The sequence below is a fragment of the Arachis duranensis genome, chromosome 4 (genome assembly GCF_000817695.3).
Source record: "Arachis duranensis cultivar V14167 chromosome 4, aradu.V14167.gnm2.J7QH, whole genome shotgun sequence".
Classification (NCBI taxonomy): domain Eukaryota; kingdom Viridiplantae; phylum Streptophyta; class Magnoliopsida; order Fabales; family Fabaceae; genus Arachis; species Arachis duranensis.
The window spans coordinates 82,579,980-82,593,257 of record NC_029775.3 but is presented as its reverse complement, the minus strand read 5'-3'; the positions used below and the strand labels follow the sequence as shown (position 1 = coordinate 82,593,257).

At 31.5% G+C, this 13,278-nt stretch overlaps 1 protein-coding gene and 1 long non-coding RNA gene across 10 annotated transcripts in view; both read right to left on the bottom strand.

Moving 5' to 3' along the window:
• Nucleotides 1–6,049: 6,049 nt before the first annotated feature.
• LOC127746745 (uncharacterized) lies at nucleotides 6,050–6,605 on the bottom strand. The gene is made up of 2 exons (XR_008008398.1): nucleotides 6,505–6,605; nucleotides 6,050–6,400 (listed from the first exon to the last, which is right to left on the bottom strand). It is a non-coding gene; the product is annotated as an uncharacterized LOC127746745 (long non-coding RNA).
• A 443-nt stretch (nucleotides 6,606–7,048) lies between these two features.
• Nucleotides 7,049–13,278, bottom strand: part of LOC107484779 (amino acid transporter AVT1D) — a 9,271-nt gene continuing 3,041 nt past the window's right edge. Inside the window, exons 2-10 of one of the 9 annotated variants that reach the window (XM_052260933.1) lie at nucleotides 12,133–12,316; nucleotides 10,142–10,449; nucleotides 9,437–9,651; nucleotides 9,121–9,144; nucleotides 8,988–9,018; nucleotides 8,838–8,897; nucleotides 8,062–8,281; nucleotides 7,425–7,560; nucleotides 7,060–7,326 (exon numbers count right to left, since the gene is read on the bottom strand). In XM_052260933.1, the coding sequence (XP_052116893.1) occupies nucleotides 7,117–7,326; nucleotides 7,425–7,560; nucleotides 8,062–8,281; nucleotides 8,838–8,897; nucleotides 8,988–9,018; nucleotides 9,121–9,144; nucleotides 9,437–9,651; nucleotides 10,142–10,449; nucleotides 12,133–12,316 (1,388 nt within the window). In that variant the 3' untranslated portion in view covers nucleotides 7,060–7,116. Of the gene's footprint in view, nucleotides 7,327–7,424; nucleotides 7,561–8,061; nucleotides 8,282–8,837; nucleotides 9,019–9,120; nucleotides 9,145–9,436; nucleotides 9,652–10,141; nucleotides 10,450–10,820; nucleotides 11,111–12,132; nucleotides 12,340–13,278 lie in introns of those variants that run through there. The other 8 variants (XM_052260934.1, XM_052260932.1, XM_052260935.1 and 5 more) reach the window with 8 other exon arrangements.

The following is a 13,278-nucleotide window of genomic DNA, read 5'->3' as shown; positions in this document are numbered from 1 at the left end:
TAGCAGTTGAGAACGCTCAATTTGAACTTCTGTAGCTCCAGAAAAGCTTTTCCGAGTGCAAGGAAGTCAAATTTGGACAGCATCTGCAGTGCTTTCTCTGTCTCTGAATCAGACTTTTGCTCCAGCTCCTCAATTTCAGCCAGAAAATACCTGAAATGGTACAAAAACACACAAACTCAAAGTAGAATCCAAAAATGTGAATTTAACACTAAAATTTGTAAAAACTAAATAAAACATATTAAAAACTATATGAAAACTTTGCCAAAAAGCGTATAAAATATCTGCTCATCACAACACCAAACTTAAATTGTTGCTTGTCCCTAAGCAACTAAAAATAAAATAGGATGAAAAGAATATTAGGATGCAATAAATTTCTGAATTTCCAATAAAGCTCAGTTTCAATTAGATGAGCGGGACTTAGTAGCTTTTTGCTTTTGAAAAGTCTTGGCATCTCACTATCCATTGAAAATCAGAATGACTGGCATCTTTAGGAACATAGAATCCAGATGATATTATTGATTCTCCTAGTTCAGCTCTGTTTTATTCTTGAACACAACCTTTTAGAGTCTTGGCCGTGGCCCTAAGCACTTTATTTTCCAATATTACCACTGGATACATAAATGTCGCAGACACTTTACCTGGGTGAACCCTTTCAGATTGTGATTCAGCTTTGCTAGAATCCCCAGATAGAGGTGCCTAGAGTTCTTAAGCACATTCTTTTTTTTGCTTTGGATCACTACTTTAACCGCTCAGTCTCAAGATTTTACTTGACACCTTCACGCCACAAGCACATGGCTAGGGACAACTTAGTTGAGCTGCTTAGGCCAGGATTTTATTTCCTTTAGGCCCTCCTAACCACTAATACTCAAAGTCTTGGATCCTTTTGCTCTTGCCTTTTGGTTTAAAGAGCTAATGGCTTTTTCTTTCTTTTTCTATTTTCATTTTTTCGCTAATTGTTTTGGCTATTTTTCTTGCTTCAAGAATCAAATTTTAGATTTTTCAGATCATCAATAATACTTTTCCTTTTTTTTAATTCTTTCAAGAGCCAGCATCCTAAAATTCCAACTTCAAATATGCACTGTTTATTCATACATTCAAAAAACTAAAGCAATACCACCAAAATAATTGACTATTCTTTATTGGAAAACTAAAAAATCTATGCATATTTAATTCTTCTAAAAAAATCACTATTTTATTCATTGTTTAATGATGATAAGAGGAATAATTTATAGCTAATTGGAATAATAAAAAAATAAAAATTAATTACTGCTAATGCTTCTGTAACTCTAAAATTTAAAAGACATAAAAATGAAAATAAAAATAAAAATAAAGACTTAAATGCTACTAGTGATCATGTGAACCTAAATATGAGACATACGAATTAGAATAATAGAAATATAAGAAATAGGAATTAGAATAGCCACAGAGTTGAAACTCAACAACCTTCAGCTTAAGGGATGCTGGGTTCTTCAGGTTGTGGGGTGCATGGCTCTTCAACTTGAGGGGCACTAGGCTCTTCAGGAGAAGACTTCTGGCGCTTCAGCTCCTCTAGCTCATGCCCCTTGCTTCTCCTGCTCCTTGATCAGTTTGCAAATTATGCTAGTCTGATCTTTCTGCTCCTCTCTAAGCTAATCTAAAGTGCTATGCAAATGTATTACAGATGCCTTTAGCAGGTCCCAATACTCCATTGGAGGGATCTCTTGGGGAGGCTCAGGTGCCTTCCTTTTGAGTTGACCCTCTTCTATCTTGGAACTCTCCATCACCTGCTTGGTGATATGATTTACCACTGGAATAAATCTGTTCGATGGGATCATAACCTTAACCTCTTGGCATAGACGAAAGATGAGATTTGGATAAGCTAGCATTGCATTAGTGGACACCCTGTTTACCAGCTTGTAAATCTCACGGGAGATTATTTGGTAGACTTCCACCTCATTCCCCATCATGATGTAGTGAATCATCACAGCTCTTGGAATATTGACTTCAGAGCGGTTACTTGTGGGGAGTATAGAATGCCCAATGAAATTTAGCCATCCTTTAGCAACAGGCTTGAGGTTCGCCCTTTTTAGCTGGCATGGCTCCCCTTTTGTTTTCTCAATCCATTGAGTTTTGGGCAGGCATATGTCCTCAAGGGCTTGATCCAACTTTTGGTTGGCTACAACCCTTCTGTTGTATGACTCATGGTCATTCTTTTGCAGAGGTAGTTTGAAGATCTCTCTCACCCTCTCCAGGTGAAAATACATGATCTTTTTCCTGACCATGGTGTGAAAAGTATGTAAGGTTGTTCCATCATTTTTTTGCTTATCTGTCATCCACAGATTTGCATAGAATTCACGGATCATGCTGTATCCAACATTTAATTCGGGATTACTTAGAATCTCCCAGTCTCTCCTTCGAATCTGCTCTTGGATCTCCGAGTATTCTTCTTCTCTTGAATTGAATCCCACTTCAAGGATTACTGGCCTTTTACTCATTATCTTGTGATAATGTTCTTCATGTTGCTTGGTAAGGAATCAAACAAGTTTGAAAACAACTGTTGAGTTATTTTCTTTCTTGCTCTTTGGGCGGTCTTGCCACTTTTTGGAGCCATGGGATTGAATTCTTGATGAGAGAACAAGGCTCCTGCCACACCAAACTTAAAAATTTGCTCGTCCTCAAGTAAAACGTAAGAAAGGAAGAAGAAAAAAAGAGAATAGAAGAAGAAAAAGAGGAGAGAATTCGAATGAGAGGTGGTGAGTGAGGGAGAGAGGCACGGACATGCATATATATAGGGAGGGGGGGAGGGATTTCGAAAATAATCATAATAGAAAGATAAAGATTTTTGAAAAATATAGAAAAAGATAAATTGTTAAACTTGAAAGATAAGAAAATATTTTTATTTAAAAAAAAGATAGAAAAGGCTTTAAAGGTAAGATAAGAAGTATGAAAAAGATTTGGAAGTTTAATAAAAGATATGAACAAGATAAGAAAAAATTTTGAAAGATTTTGAAAACAAGTTGTAAAAGATATGAAATTTTGAAAAGGATTTGAAAAGTTTTGAAACAAATGTTTTAATTTTGAACTTAAATTGAAATTGAGATACTTGAACAATATTTCATTTGAAAATCAAAGAATATTTAAAATTGAATTGGAAAAAGATGAGTTGAATCAAGAGAAGATGAGAATTTTGAAGTTACCTCCATGCTGCCTTGCTGGCATTTAAACGCCCAGAATGCTAGCATTCTGGCGTTTAATGCCAGAGTGATCCTCCCCCTTGGGTGTTAAACACCCAGCTAGGGCTCCCTGATTGGCATTTAACGCCAGGCATGTGCTCCTTTTTGGGTATTAAACGCCCAGTCAGTGCTTCCTGGCTGGCATTTAACGACAGGCTTGCTGTCTCCATGGGCGTTTGAACGCCCAATTGCCTTCCCTTTCTGGTGTTTAACGCAAGAGAGATCTTTACTCCAGGGTATTCTGTTTGCTGTTCTGCATCATTCTGTCTCTGTTTAAGCATTGTGCATGATCACTAACATTAAAATTAACTTAAAACATAATCAAAAGCTAATTAAAAAGAAAACTAATTTAAATTAGAAATAACCAGAAAATGAATAATATATGAGTGATTATTGGGTTGCCTCCTAACAAGCACTTCTTTAATGTCTTTAGATGGACTTCACTGTACTTAACTTAGTAACAGTGTTGAGCCTCCTGGCTCAATATCTCCTCCAAGGTAATGTTTGACCCTCTGTCTATTGACAGTAAACCTTGTGTCAGGATCTTTACCTTGAAGTTCTATGTGCCCATAAGGAGATACTCTAGTAATCACATAGGGTCCTTTCCAACGGGATGTGAGTTTTCCAGGGAAGAATTTGAGTCTTGAGTTGAAGAGTAGGACCTTCTGTCCTAGTTCAAAGACTTTGGAAGCTATCTTCCTGTCATGCCACCTCTTTGCCGTTTCTTTATAGATCTTTGCATTTTCAAACGTAGCTAAGCGGAATTCATCCAACTCATTTAGTTGGAGCAGCCATTTTTCTTATGCTTATTTAGCATCAAGGTTGAGGAATCTAGTGGCCCAATAGGCCTTGTGTTATAGTTCCAATGGCATTTGATAGGACTTTCCCTATACCAGCTGGTATGGTGAAGTTCCAATGGGGGTTTTGAAAGTTGTTCTATATGCCCACAGAGCATCATCAAGCTTTCTGGCCCAATCCTTTCTGGAGGTACATACTGTCCTATCTAAGATTCGCTTTAGTTCTCTATTTGAGACTTCATCTTGCCAATTTGTTTGGAGATGATACCGTGTTGCTACTTTATGGCAAACTCCGTAACGGCTTAAGATAGAATCCTACTGTCTGTTGCAGAAATGAGTACCTCCATCACTGATTAGTGTCCTAGGGACACCAAATCTGCTGAAGATGTTCTTTTGGAGGAACTTCATTACTACTCTAGTGTCATTAGTGGGTGTTGCTATTGTTTCAACCCATTTAGACACATAATCTACTGCCACAAGGATGTAGGTGTTTGAGTATGAAGGCGGGAATGGCCCCACGAAATCTATGCCCCATACGTCAAACAACTCAATCTCTAGAATTCCTTGCTGAGGCATACTGATGAGAGAGAATTTATTGTATAGTTTGGAATCAATAAAAAACATGAATCACTTCGTTGGTAGCATAGTCCAAACCAACAATGAATTCTCTTAATCAAATATTTACAAATTCTAATTAACCGAGAGTATTTAAACCTCGGTCGTCTTCCCTAGGAGTTGCAATGAAATGTACATTTATTGGCTATGAGAGAGAGAGAGAGCATGGGGAATTGGGAAAGCAAGAGAGGCAAGGAAATGTAAATATCAAGAAATTAACTTAACATGCAAGAAATTAAATGCAAGTAAAAGCAATGCAAATGGAAATTAAATAGTAAAAGGGACTCTTGGTGCGAATTGGGAAATTTAGGTTTCCTATCCTAGTTGTTGACCACAAACATGGCAATTGTGTGGAATCAATCCAAATTAGTCAATCTTCCTTGAGAATTGGTCAAAGGGTGCAATTGATCTCAATGCATAAGTCCTAGTCAACTCACTAATTACTTAGTAAAAGACTAGCATCAATGGAAACCAAACCAATTAACTATCCTCACACAATGCGGAATGGACATCCATAACTCAATTCCACCCAAACAACCAATTTCTCAACCAAGAGTGTGAAAATTAAACATGCAAGAAATAAAAGTCAAACAAGCAATAAAAGTCAAAGCATGGAAAATTGAAATGCAAGAAACCTCTTGGCAAGTAATTGAGAGCTAAGGTTACCTATCCTAGACATTGACCACAAACATATGATGATTATGAAGAGTTAATCCTACTTAGTCAACCTTACATCGAAGATAAGTCAAATAGGCATAGTTGATTTCAATCCCTAAGTCCTATGTCAACACTAAGGGGTCACATAGAGTCAAGGGAGACCAAATCAACTAACTACTCTAATGTATCAAACAAGAATGGACATCAATATCTCAAGGATCACCAAAGTCAACAATTTCAAGCCAAGAATGAGGAAAACTAAGTAAAAGCTAAGCCAAGTATTTTATCAAACACTTAGTGTGCATGAAAATAAAATAATATTAAATTGCATAGAAAATAAAATCTAACTACCAAAAGCAAGAAAATGACAATAACAATTAATTTGAGTTTATTAATCCTCAAAATATTTGATAAGATATCATAGAGCTGCCACAAAGATGATACAAACGAACACGGACTAATAATATCAAAATTATAAAAAAATGATCTGATGTAAGATATGAAACAATGGTTTTCCTAGAATACAACTTAAAGAGAGAAATTTTCTTCTAAAATAGAAGAATATAATGAAGATAGAAAAATAAAAAACAAATAAGAGAGCAACATGTCATTCTCTATGATTGTTCTTTTCTATTTCTTAAAAGGTCTGAATCCTCTTTATATAAGTAAAATGTATTAAAAATCTTTTGATACCATGGACTCCAAAGTTTAGAAATATTACAAGTGAAAGTGCATCTTTCTTGCAAAGGAAAAAGAAGGGAGGGGAGATTTTGGTGGTAATGTTCAATTCATCCTTAGTACGTACAACCACGTTACTTGTGCATGTTTCTTCCAAAATACTAGGATCACCCCATGTGTATATAATCTATATAATGTTTTAAACTAGAAAACATAACTACAAATTAATAAAATGACCTACGTAATTTATCTAGAGAAGTCCAAATATTTTATGCTAAAATATCTGGCACAACATTTCGAAAGAGGGGAGTTTTAGATCAAGAAAAAAAAAAAACATTCTCCTAATTAGTCGTCTCCATTAGCTATTCTTAATAGAGCAGAATATGTTCCAACGATAGAGCTTAGCACCCCCACAATAATAACTAATACACACTTTGTTATCTGAAAAATTAAAACAAAAAAAAAGTTACTGATGAATAAAATTGGTCATAGAAATATTAAAAATGTTTCAAAGATGATTTGAAAGAGAAGTTGACATTCTATACCTCAAGTTTTGATAATCTACCGTTGTGTATCTTTAGATAACACGCACAAGGATAAATAAGTGCCTGCACCACCAAAAAAAAACAACTAGATATATAATGCTCTGCAGAGCAGATTTGAAAGAATATATCATCAAATAACATAAATTGGTACTCTAATTATCATACTTGGTCTTGCATAATTTGTAATTTTAGTTATTGGTAACATTTTAAAAATGTCAATCTAGTTTCTAAAGTTACATTGTGATGTTACGTTATGACTAATGACATAATTATGTATAGATCAATCCCAAATAGCCTATCAGATTTTCATCTGTCTAGTGTTTTAATCTTTGATCATATATTTATAGTTGAAATCAATGACTAAAAATAGTAGAACACCTTAGTTTTTGACATACTTAAAACGTATCTTGTAATGTAGAATATTCACGTATGATTTAATGTTTTATTCTAACATATAACGATGTTTGTTTGTTTTTTTTTTAAATAATAAGGATGTTAACTAACAATTAATTGTCCAAATAATAAATTAACCTATGAAATATTTACCATTTTTCTAGTTTTGACGAGACATAATTCTAAATATAACTTCAACTATTGAGTTGATATGTATGTTTAAGATAAGAAAGAGAAGATCGTAGCATGTAAATAATACTGACCGAAATAAGGAACAGAGAGGGCCACAACCAAACTTGAAATCACTAAAAATGTTCTAATAGCAATAGCTGTGGCATGACATCTTAGCTTGTTGTTAGGGATAAGTTCCTCTATACTCAATGCAATGGGTAATATCGTTAGTGCATATTTTGCCAATGGTGTTATAACCTATATATGTAACATAACAAAAAAAATTATTTTTGTCAAAAATTGTCACATTAAAATAAATAATAATAAATAAAAGGGGAACAATTTGGATATCTTACAGTTGTCCAGGTTGCAATCTTTGATGCATATAACTCTTTGGGCATGTTTAAAGTAAATTGAGACTCAACTGACTCGCCAAAAGTTAAATATCCAACTGCACCAACACTCATGTACATAAAAAGACAAAAGGCAAAACTGCAAAAGAGGAAAACAAAGCAACAATGCTCTTAAGCAAAACTATTGTAATAACAATTTATTAGCAAAAAATTAATTCATCTAAGTAAATAAATTTAATTGGTTGACACTATAAAACATTTTGCACTCACCAATTTATTATCATCTACGATATATAAAAATTTTTAAATAGTTGTCATACTCGTATCAGTTAATAAATATATACTGTAATTTGTACAAGTTTTTATTGAACATTCATAAATATTTCTTAATCATATAAATTAGTTTTTGTAAAACATTAAATTTTATAGTAAACTATTCAATTTACATTTAAATGACATAATTGAATATAACATTTTTATATATTCCATAATAATATATCCTCCCATCCCCAAATCATTTTTATTTTCTTTTTTTTTGTACTTGCATACCCGTATTTATGCATCTTAAGTTATCAGTAGTGTTAGCTTAAGTGAATTGGATTGAAGCTATGGGAAATTTAATACTAGATGTTGTGCTTACCTAAGATATAGAACTGATGGGAATCTTGATGGATCCTGCATAGAAGAGTAGACATTTGGGAAAACAGCATGGCCAGCAAAACCAAAACCATATAGACCAACTGATACAGAAATGTTTTCAAGGTCTAAAAGTTTTCTTCCTGGTTTCAATCCAACATGATCAACCAACCCAACCCAAAACAAGCATAATGTCACCATTATTGTTGCAAATATTCCTCCAGCTGGAAAAAAACATTTATTATTTCTGTTAGTAGCTAAACATGAAAGAGGAGCTTCCAAAATATTGAAACTTTTTGCAATTGATCATTATTATTTTTAGCATTAAAAGGATTAATTTGCATAATAATTCTTTCAAGACCGATAATTATCTGAAAATATCTCAAACACCGATTCAAGTTGACAGATTTGCCAAAAGTGTTGACTATTTTGTTAGTCAACTAAGTGCTAGATGGTAGTTAAATTATAATATATTCGAAAGATCATTTTGTGGGTTAAGAAACTCTCCCTTTTGCAAATGATACAGTATTAAGGTGCAAATTCACATGTGATTATCTTTCACTTAAAAAATTATTAAATAATAATTTAATTAAACATGCTAAATCATTTAATGATTCTCAATTATCAATTACATGTGAATTCAACCATTGATTTAATGGTCATACACCAAGATTCTAATTGAATTCACACTCTATGAATAGCTATCAAATGAGTTGGCATGATATCTATTAAAAATAAAGTGAGCATATTTAACATGGATACAACAAGAAAAATAAGAACCTGAGATATAAGAAAGAAGGCTTAGATTTCGAAGCCAAACAGTAGGAAGAACCATAAGAGCTGCAGTGATTGCAAAAAACACATGAGTCTCCAAATCTATCCCACCAACTTTGATGTGGACATTAGGAAACAGTGATGAGAGGTTATCACTCATTAGTGTTATAAACTCAACAGCAGCTGCCTACACGCAAGAACTATTCACCTTTCAATACATGTGTGTATCAATGCAAAAAATAAAAATAAAAATAAAAATACTAAAATAGAAGAAATTCTTGTTACTTACGTACAATTCCATGTACAAGAATATCTGCATTTGATAAAATAGAGCTGTCAGTTTCTCAATTTCTCAATATATTTTGTTTTACTTATCTACACGAATTATAAATTATCAATTAAAAATGAGCTCAAGAGCATCATACTCTAAAAAGTGAAGAACTTGTTATACACAATATGTACAACTATGTTGTAAGTATAAAACCAGTGATTTGTATAAAATATATATTAAAAATAAATTAAATAACATATATATTTATACACAAATATACAGTAACGAATTTTTTATGAGTACATAACATTTTTATATTTCGAAATTTACTCACCGCAATCCCTAAGCGACCAACTACTCCAAAGGCGGCTTGGCCGATATCTGGATATGTTTTGAGTCCAGGGTTGCTTTCCAAACATCTTTTCAGTAAAATTCCAGTATAACAACAAATGATAGAAAATAATATAAGGATTGTAAGGCTCAACCATCCTCCTTCTTTTATAGCATATGGAATCGTAAGAAGTCCTATCCCACATAATATATTCGTTCCTTTATAGAAAAATAAAAAGAAAAAAAAATTAAGAAAGGCAGTTGTGCATAATACATACAATCACATTTGTATGCTTTGAGTAATTGAAAGGAAATAAATGATTATCTATTTGTTACTCATTCTCACAAATAATAAAAAAACTAGTTTTTATATTTTAGATCATGTAAAAAATAATAAATTATATTTTTGTTTATTTTTTCACCTGCTTTTATTTCTTGAATCACAAAATCTTCAAGACTTAAAAAACAAAAAAATAATTTTAAATACTAAATTATAAATTCTAAAAAAATGTTGACTAATATTAGATAACTAAAAATAGATTTCCTTTATTTTTTTTATTCACAACAGCCAACCAAGTGTTTTGCAAATTTAAAATATGACTTAGATAGATTAAAAATATGAGATAAGTTGGTAGTGAACATGGAAGAAACACCAAATAATGCATGCTTTTGAAGATGAAAAAATTGTAGAAGAATGAATGATCATAACCATTAATAACTGACTGTGCAAATGAGCATTGGTGTTGTGGTGGTGGCAAATCATCAAGAGAAAACTTGGAATGTTGAAATACACTTGACTGCTGTCTCGCAGGTTGTTCTTCTGAAACACCATTCTCCACTTCTTTTAGTTGATCCGAGACAAGAGGTTTAGCCAAAGAAGAATCCTCTTGCTTCCATTCTTGAGATCTCTTGAATGCTGTAGTCAAATACTGATTATTACTACTTCCTTTTGAGCCAATTCGCCTTATGAAACTAATTCCAGGTGGTGTTACACTCGTTAACATGTCCATGGATTGCCTGAACAAAGATTCAACAAATTCAACGAATTTAGAATTTTAATAAACATTTCAGTGTGTTATTAGAAAATGTTTAAAAAACTTTTATAAATTCAAGGTATAATTTATTTTGATGTACCGATTAATCACGTCTATTTCTTTATATGAATATTTACATGGTTAATATAAAAATTAGTTATTTTTACACATATTTGATATTATATTATTTAATAAACATAAAATTTTTTTACATTGACAATACATTAAAATTAAATTCTAATAATTCGATAATAAATTTTTTGAAAAAAAAACCAACAGAAATTTTAAGAAAAAAAAAGTAAAACATTATTTTTTATTCCACCAATAACAACAATAATAAACAACGCCACTAACTACTATCACCACTCTACCGCCACCACTGCCAACATACAGCACCTTCACCCCACGATAGCATGGTCCTGAGTTTGAGGAAGAGTTGTTGGGGTGGGACGTGAGAGCCTGGCAAAAAGCTTCACTGTGGGGGATGATGGGAAGATGTTGATGGAGAGACACAAAAGAAGTGTCGGTTAGAGATTATAGAAGTGATGAACGCAGATCTGCTTTGGGGGTTTTGCGTTGGTGTTGATATTTTAAGATTGGTATTATTGGTGGTTATGAATTATGATGTTGATGGTAGAAGGGTTAGCAAGGAAAAAGGGTGAAGGAAATTAAAAAGAAGGGAAGATTGTGGTGTTAATTGATTTCTTAAAAGAAAAAGTATACTTTTTCCAAACATAATTCATTTTCTAAAAAATAAATGAGAAATGCTATTTGTACATCAAAATCAGCCACTAAAATCAGTCACCAATATATTTATGTATAAATCATGTGTAGTTTAATTTATATTCATAGTGTATTTGTATTTCAGCATGTATTTTATACTGGTAGCTGATTTTAGTGACTAATTTTGATGTACATATAACATAATCCTAAATAAATTTATGTATTTTATAAATAATTTTGTTGCCTTTTATCTTTTAACATGAAAAGATGATTATTTAGTTTTTAATAAATAACATTTATCTTCAGATATACCAATATCTTGAGATAGACAATTTTTTTTAGTGTAGATAAATTAAAATTTTAGTAATATTAAAAAGACAAAAAAATAATTATTTTTAAATAGTCTAAATTTATCTTATTTAATATTATTTATTATAAAATATATTAAATAAAATTAAAAATAATAAGTTTTAGCAATTTTTAGTTAGTATTTTTTAGTTACAGAATATTTTTATTAGATCAATGTTTTTTGAGTAGTGTACTCGTGCATGAAAATAAATTCACATGCATATTCAGATTCACTTGGCAAATAAATTCTCCAGTTGCAAGTTCATCGCCATAAACCATTCACGAATTGCACGAGACAGATTGAAATTCAATATTCCAAATACAAATTCCAAACAACTAATGATAGTTACCCTGAGTTTATGCTTGAAATTAATTTCTTTAAACAGAATTTATCTTATACATTATGCATGTTAGTGAAATGTAAACTCTAACTAATTATCCACAATGAGTAGAATGAGAAGAGAGGCTAATTAAAAAAAAAAAAAATCAATGTATATGAACAATCCATCTATTGAAACATACATCATTACATTCTGAATATAAAGTAAAACACAAACAATCTCAACAGAGAACCATTAGGAGAAGGAAGATTTACCGATAGCTTTGAGGCCAAGAAGGCATGATATTATCATTGGACAATTTTTGCGAAAGAACTGATGAATCCGATTCAGAATCATCATCCAAATTATCAAACACCCTGTTCCCCTGGTTTTCTTCGTCGTCCGTTTGGAAGTCGTCCTCCCGATCCGGGCCGAGATCTTCCTCAAGTTTCATCTCACCTTTCCTCATCCCAAATCACACCCTTTTGTCAGAGATTATTATAAGATTAAAGGATTGTGTTCCTTTAATTTTCACAACACAGTGTATCATAGAAGAAAAAAAAATCTATAGCTAGTTGTCACAAAAATAAATAAATAATTCTCTAATAAGGATTATTGAATTGAAAGAAAGAACATAAAGGATAGATGACGTTTGTTTGGGAGAAACGTTTGTCCAAGTAGACATGTGATAGAGATTATCGCAACTTGATTTTCTCTATTTGTGTTTTTTGTTTTTTGTTTTTTGTTTTTTTTTTAATTTTTTTTTCTTTTTTTGCTCATGTTCTCTTCATGAATGATAAAATTTAAGCCACGTTTTCATGAGACAGTTAGAAGTTAGAACATGTTTCTAGAATAAAACAAACTCATATGAGCCATTCAGATATTTTTGGTCATTTAATACATTTTGGACCAATTCTAAAATGAAGTTAGGTTTCCTAAGTCTTATTCTTAAACTATACTACATATGTGTTGCATAAATGCATAGGATACATCCTTTTATTTTTAGGTTGAACAATCTTTAGTGTGTTTGAATGGTAAAACATAGAATTATATACATAATAATATTTCATCAAATATGTTATCTTTGCAAGCATGTTTAATTCTTTTAATATTTTTTATATAGTATTTTTTTTAATATTCTTTAATACTCTTTTCTAATATATTATAATTTTTTACCATTATTATTTCATATGATTAATTTTTTATGTAATTTACTCTACTTAATAGGATCAATAATTTATATTATAAAAAGATGAAAATAATATAGTATAAAAAATCGTCATTATAAAATTATACAATACTAAAACATAAAAAAATTAACAAAAAAATAAATAGAAATAAATAAATAAATTGATCATAATTTGTTAGTCCTCTTCTTCTTTTATAGAATTTAGTCTTTCTAATGAAATCCATATTTATAT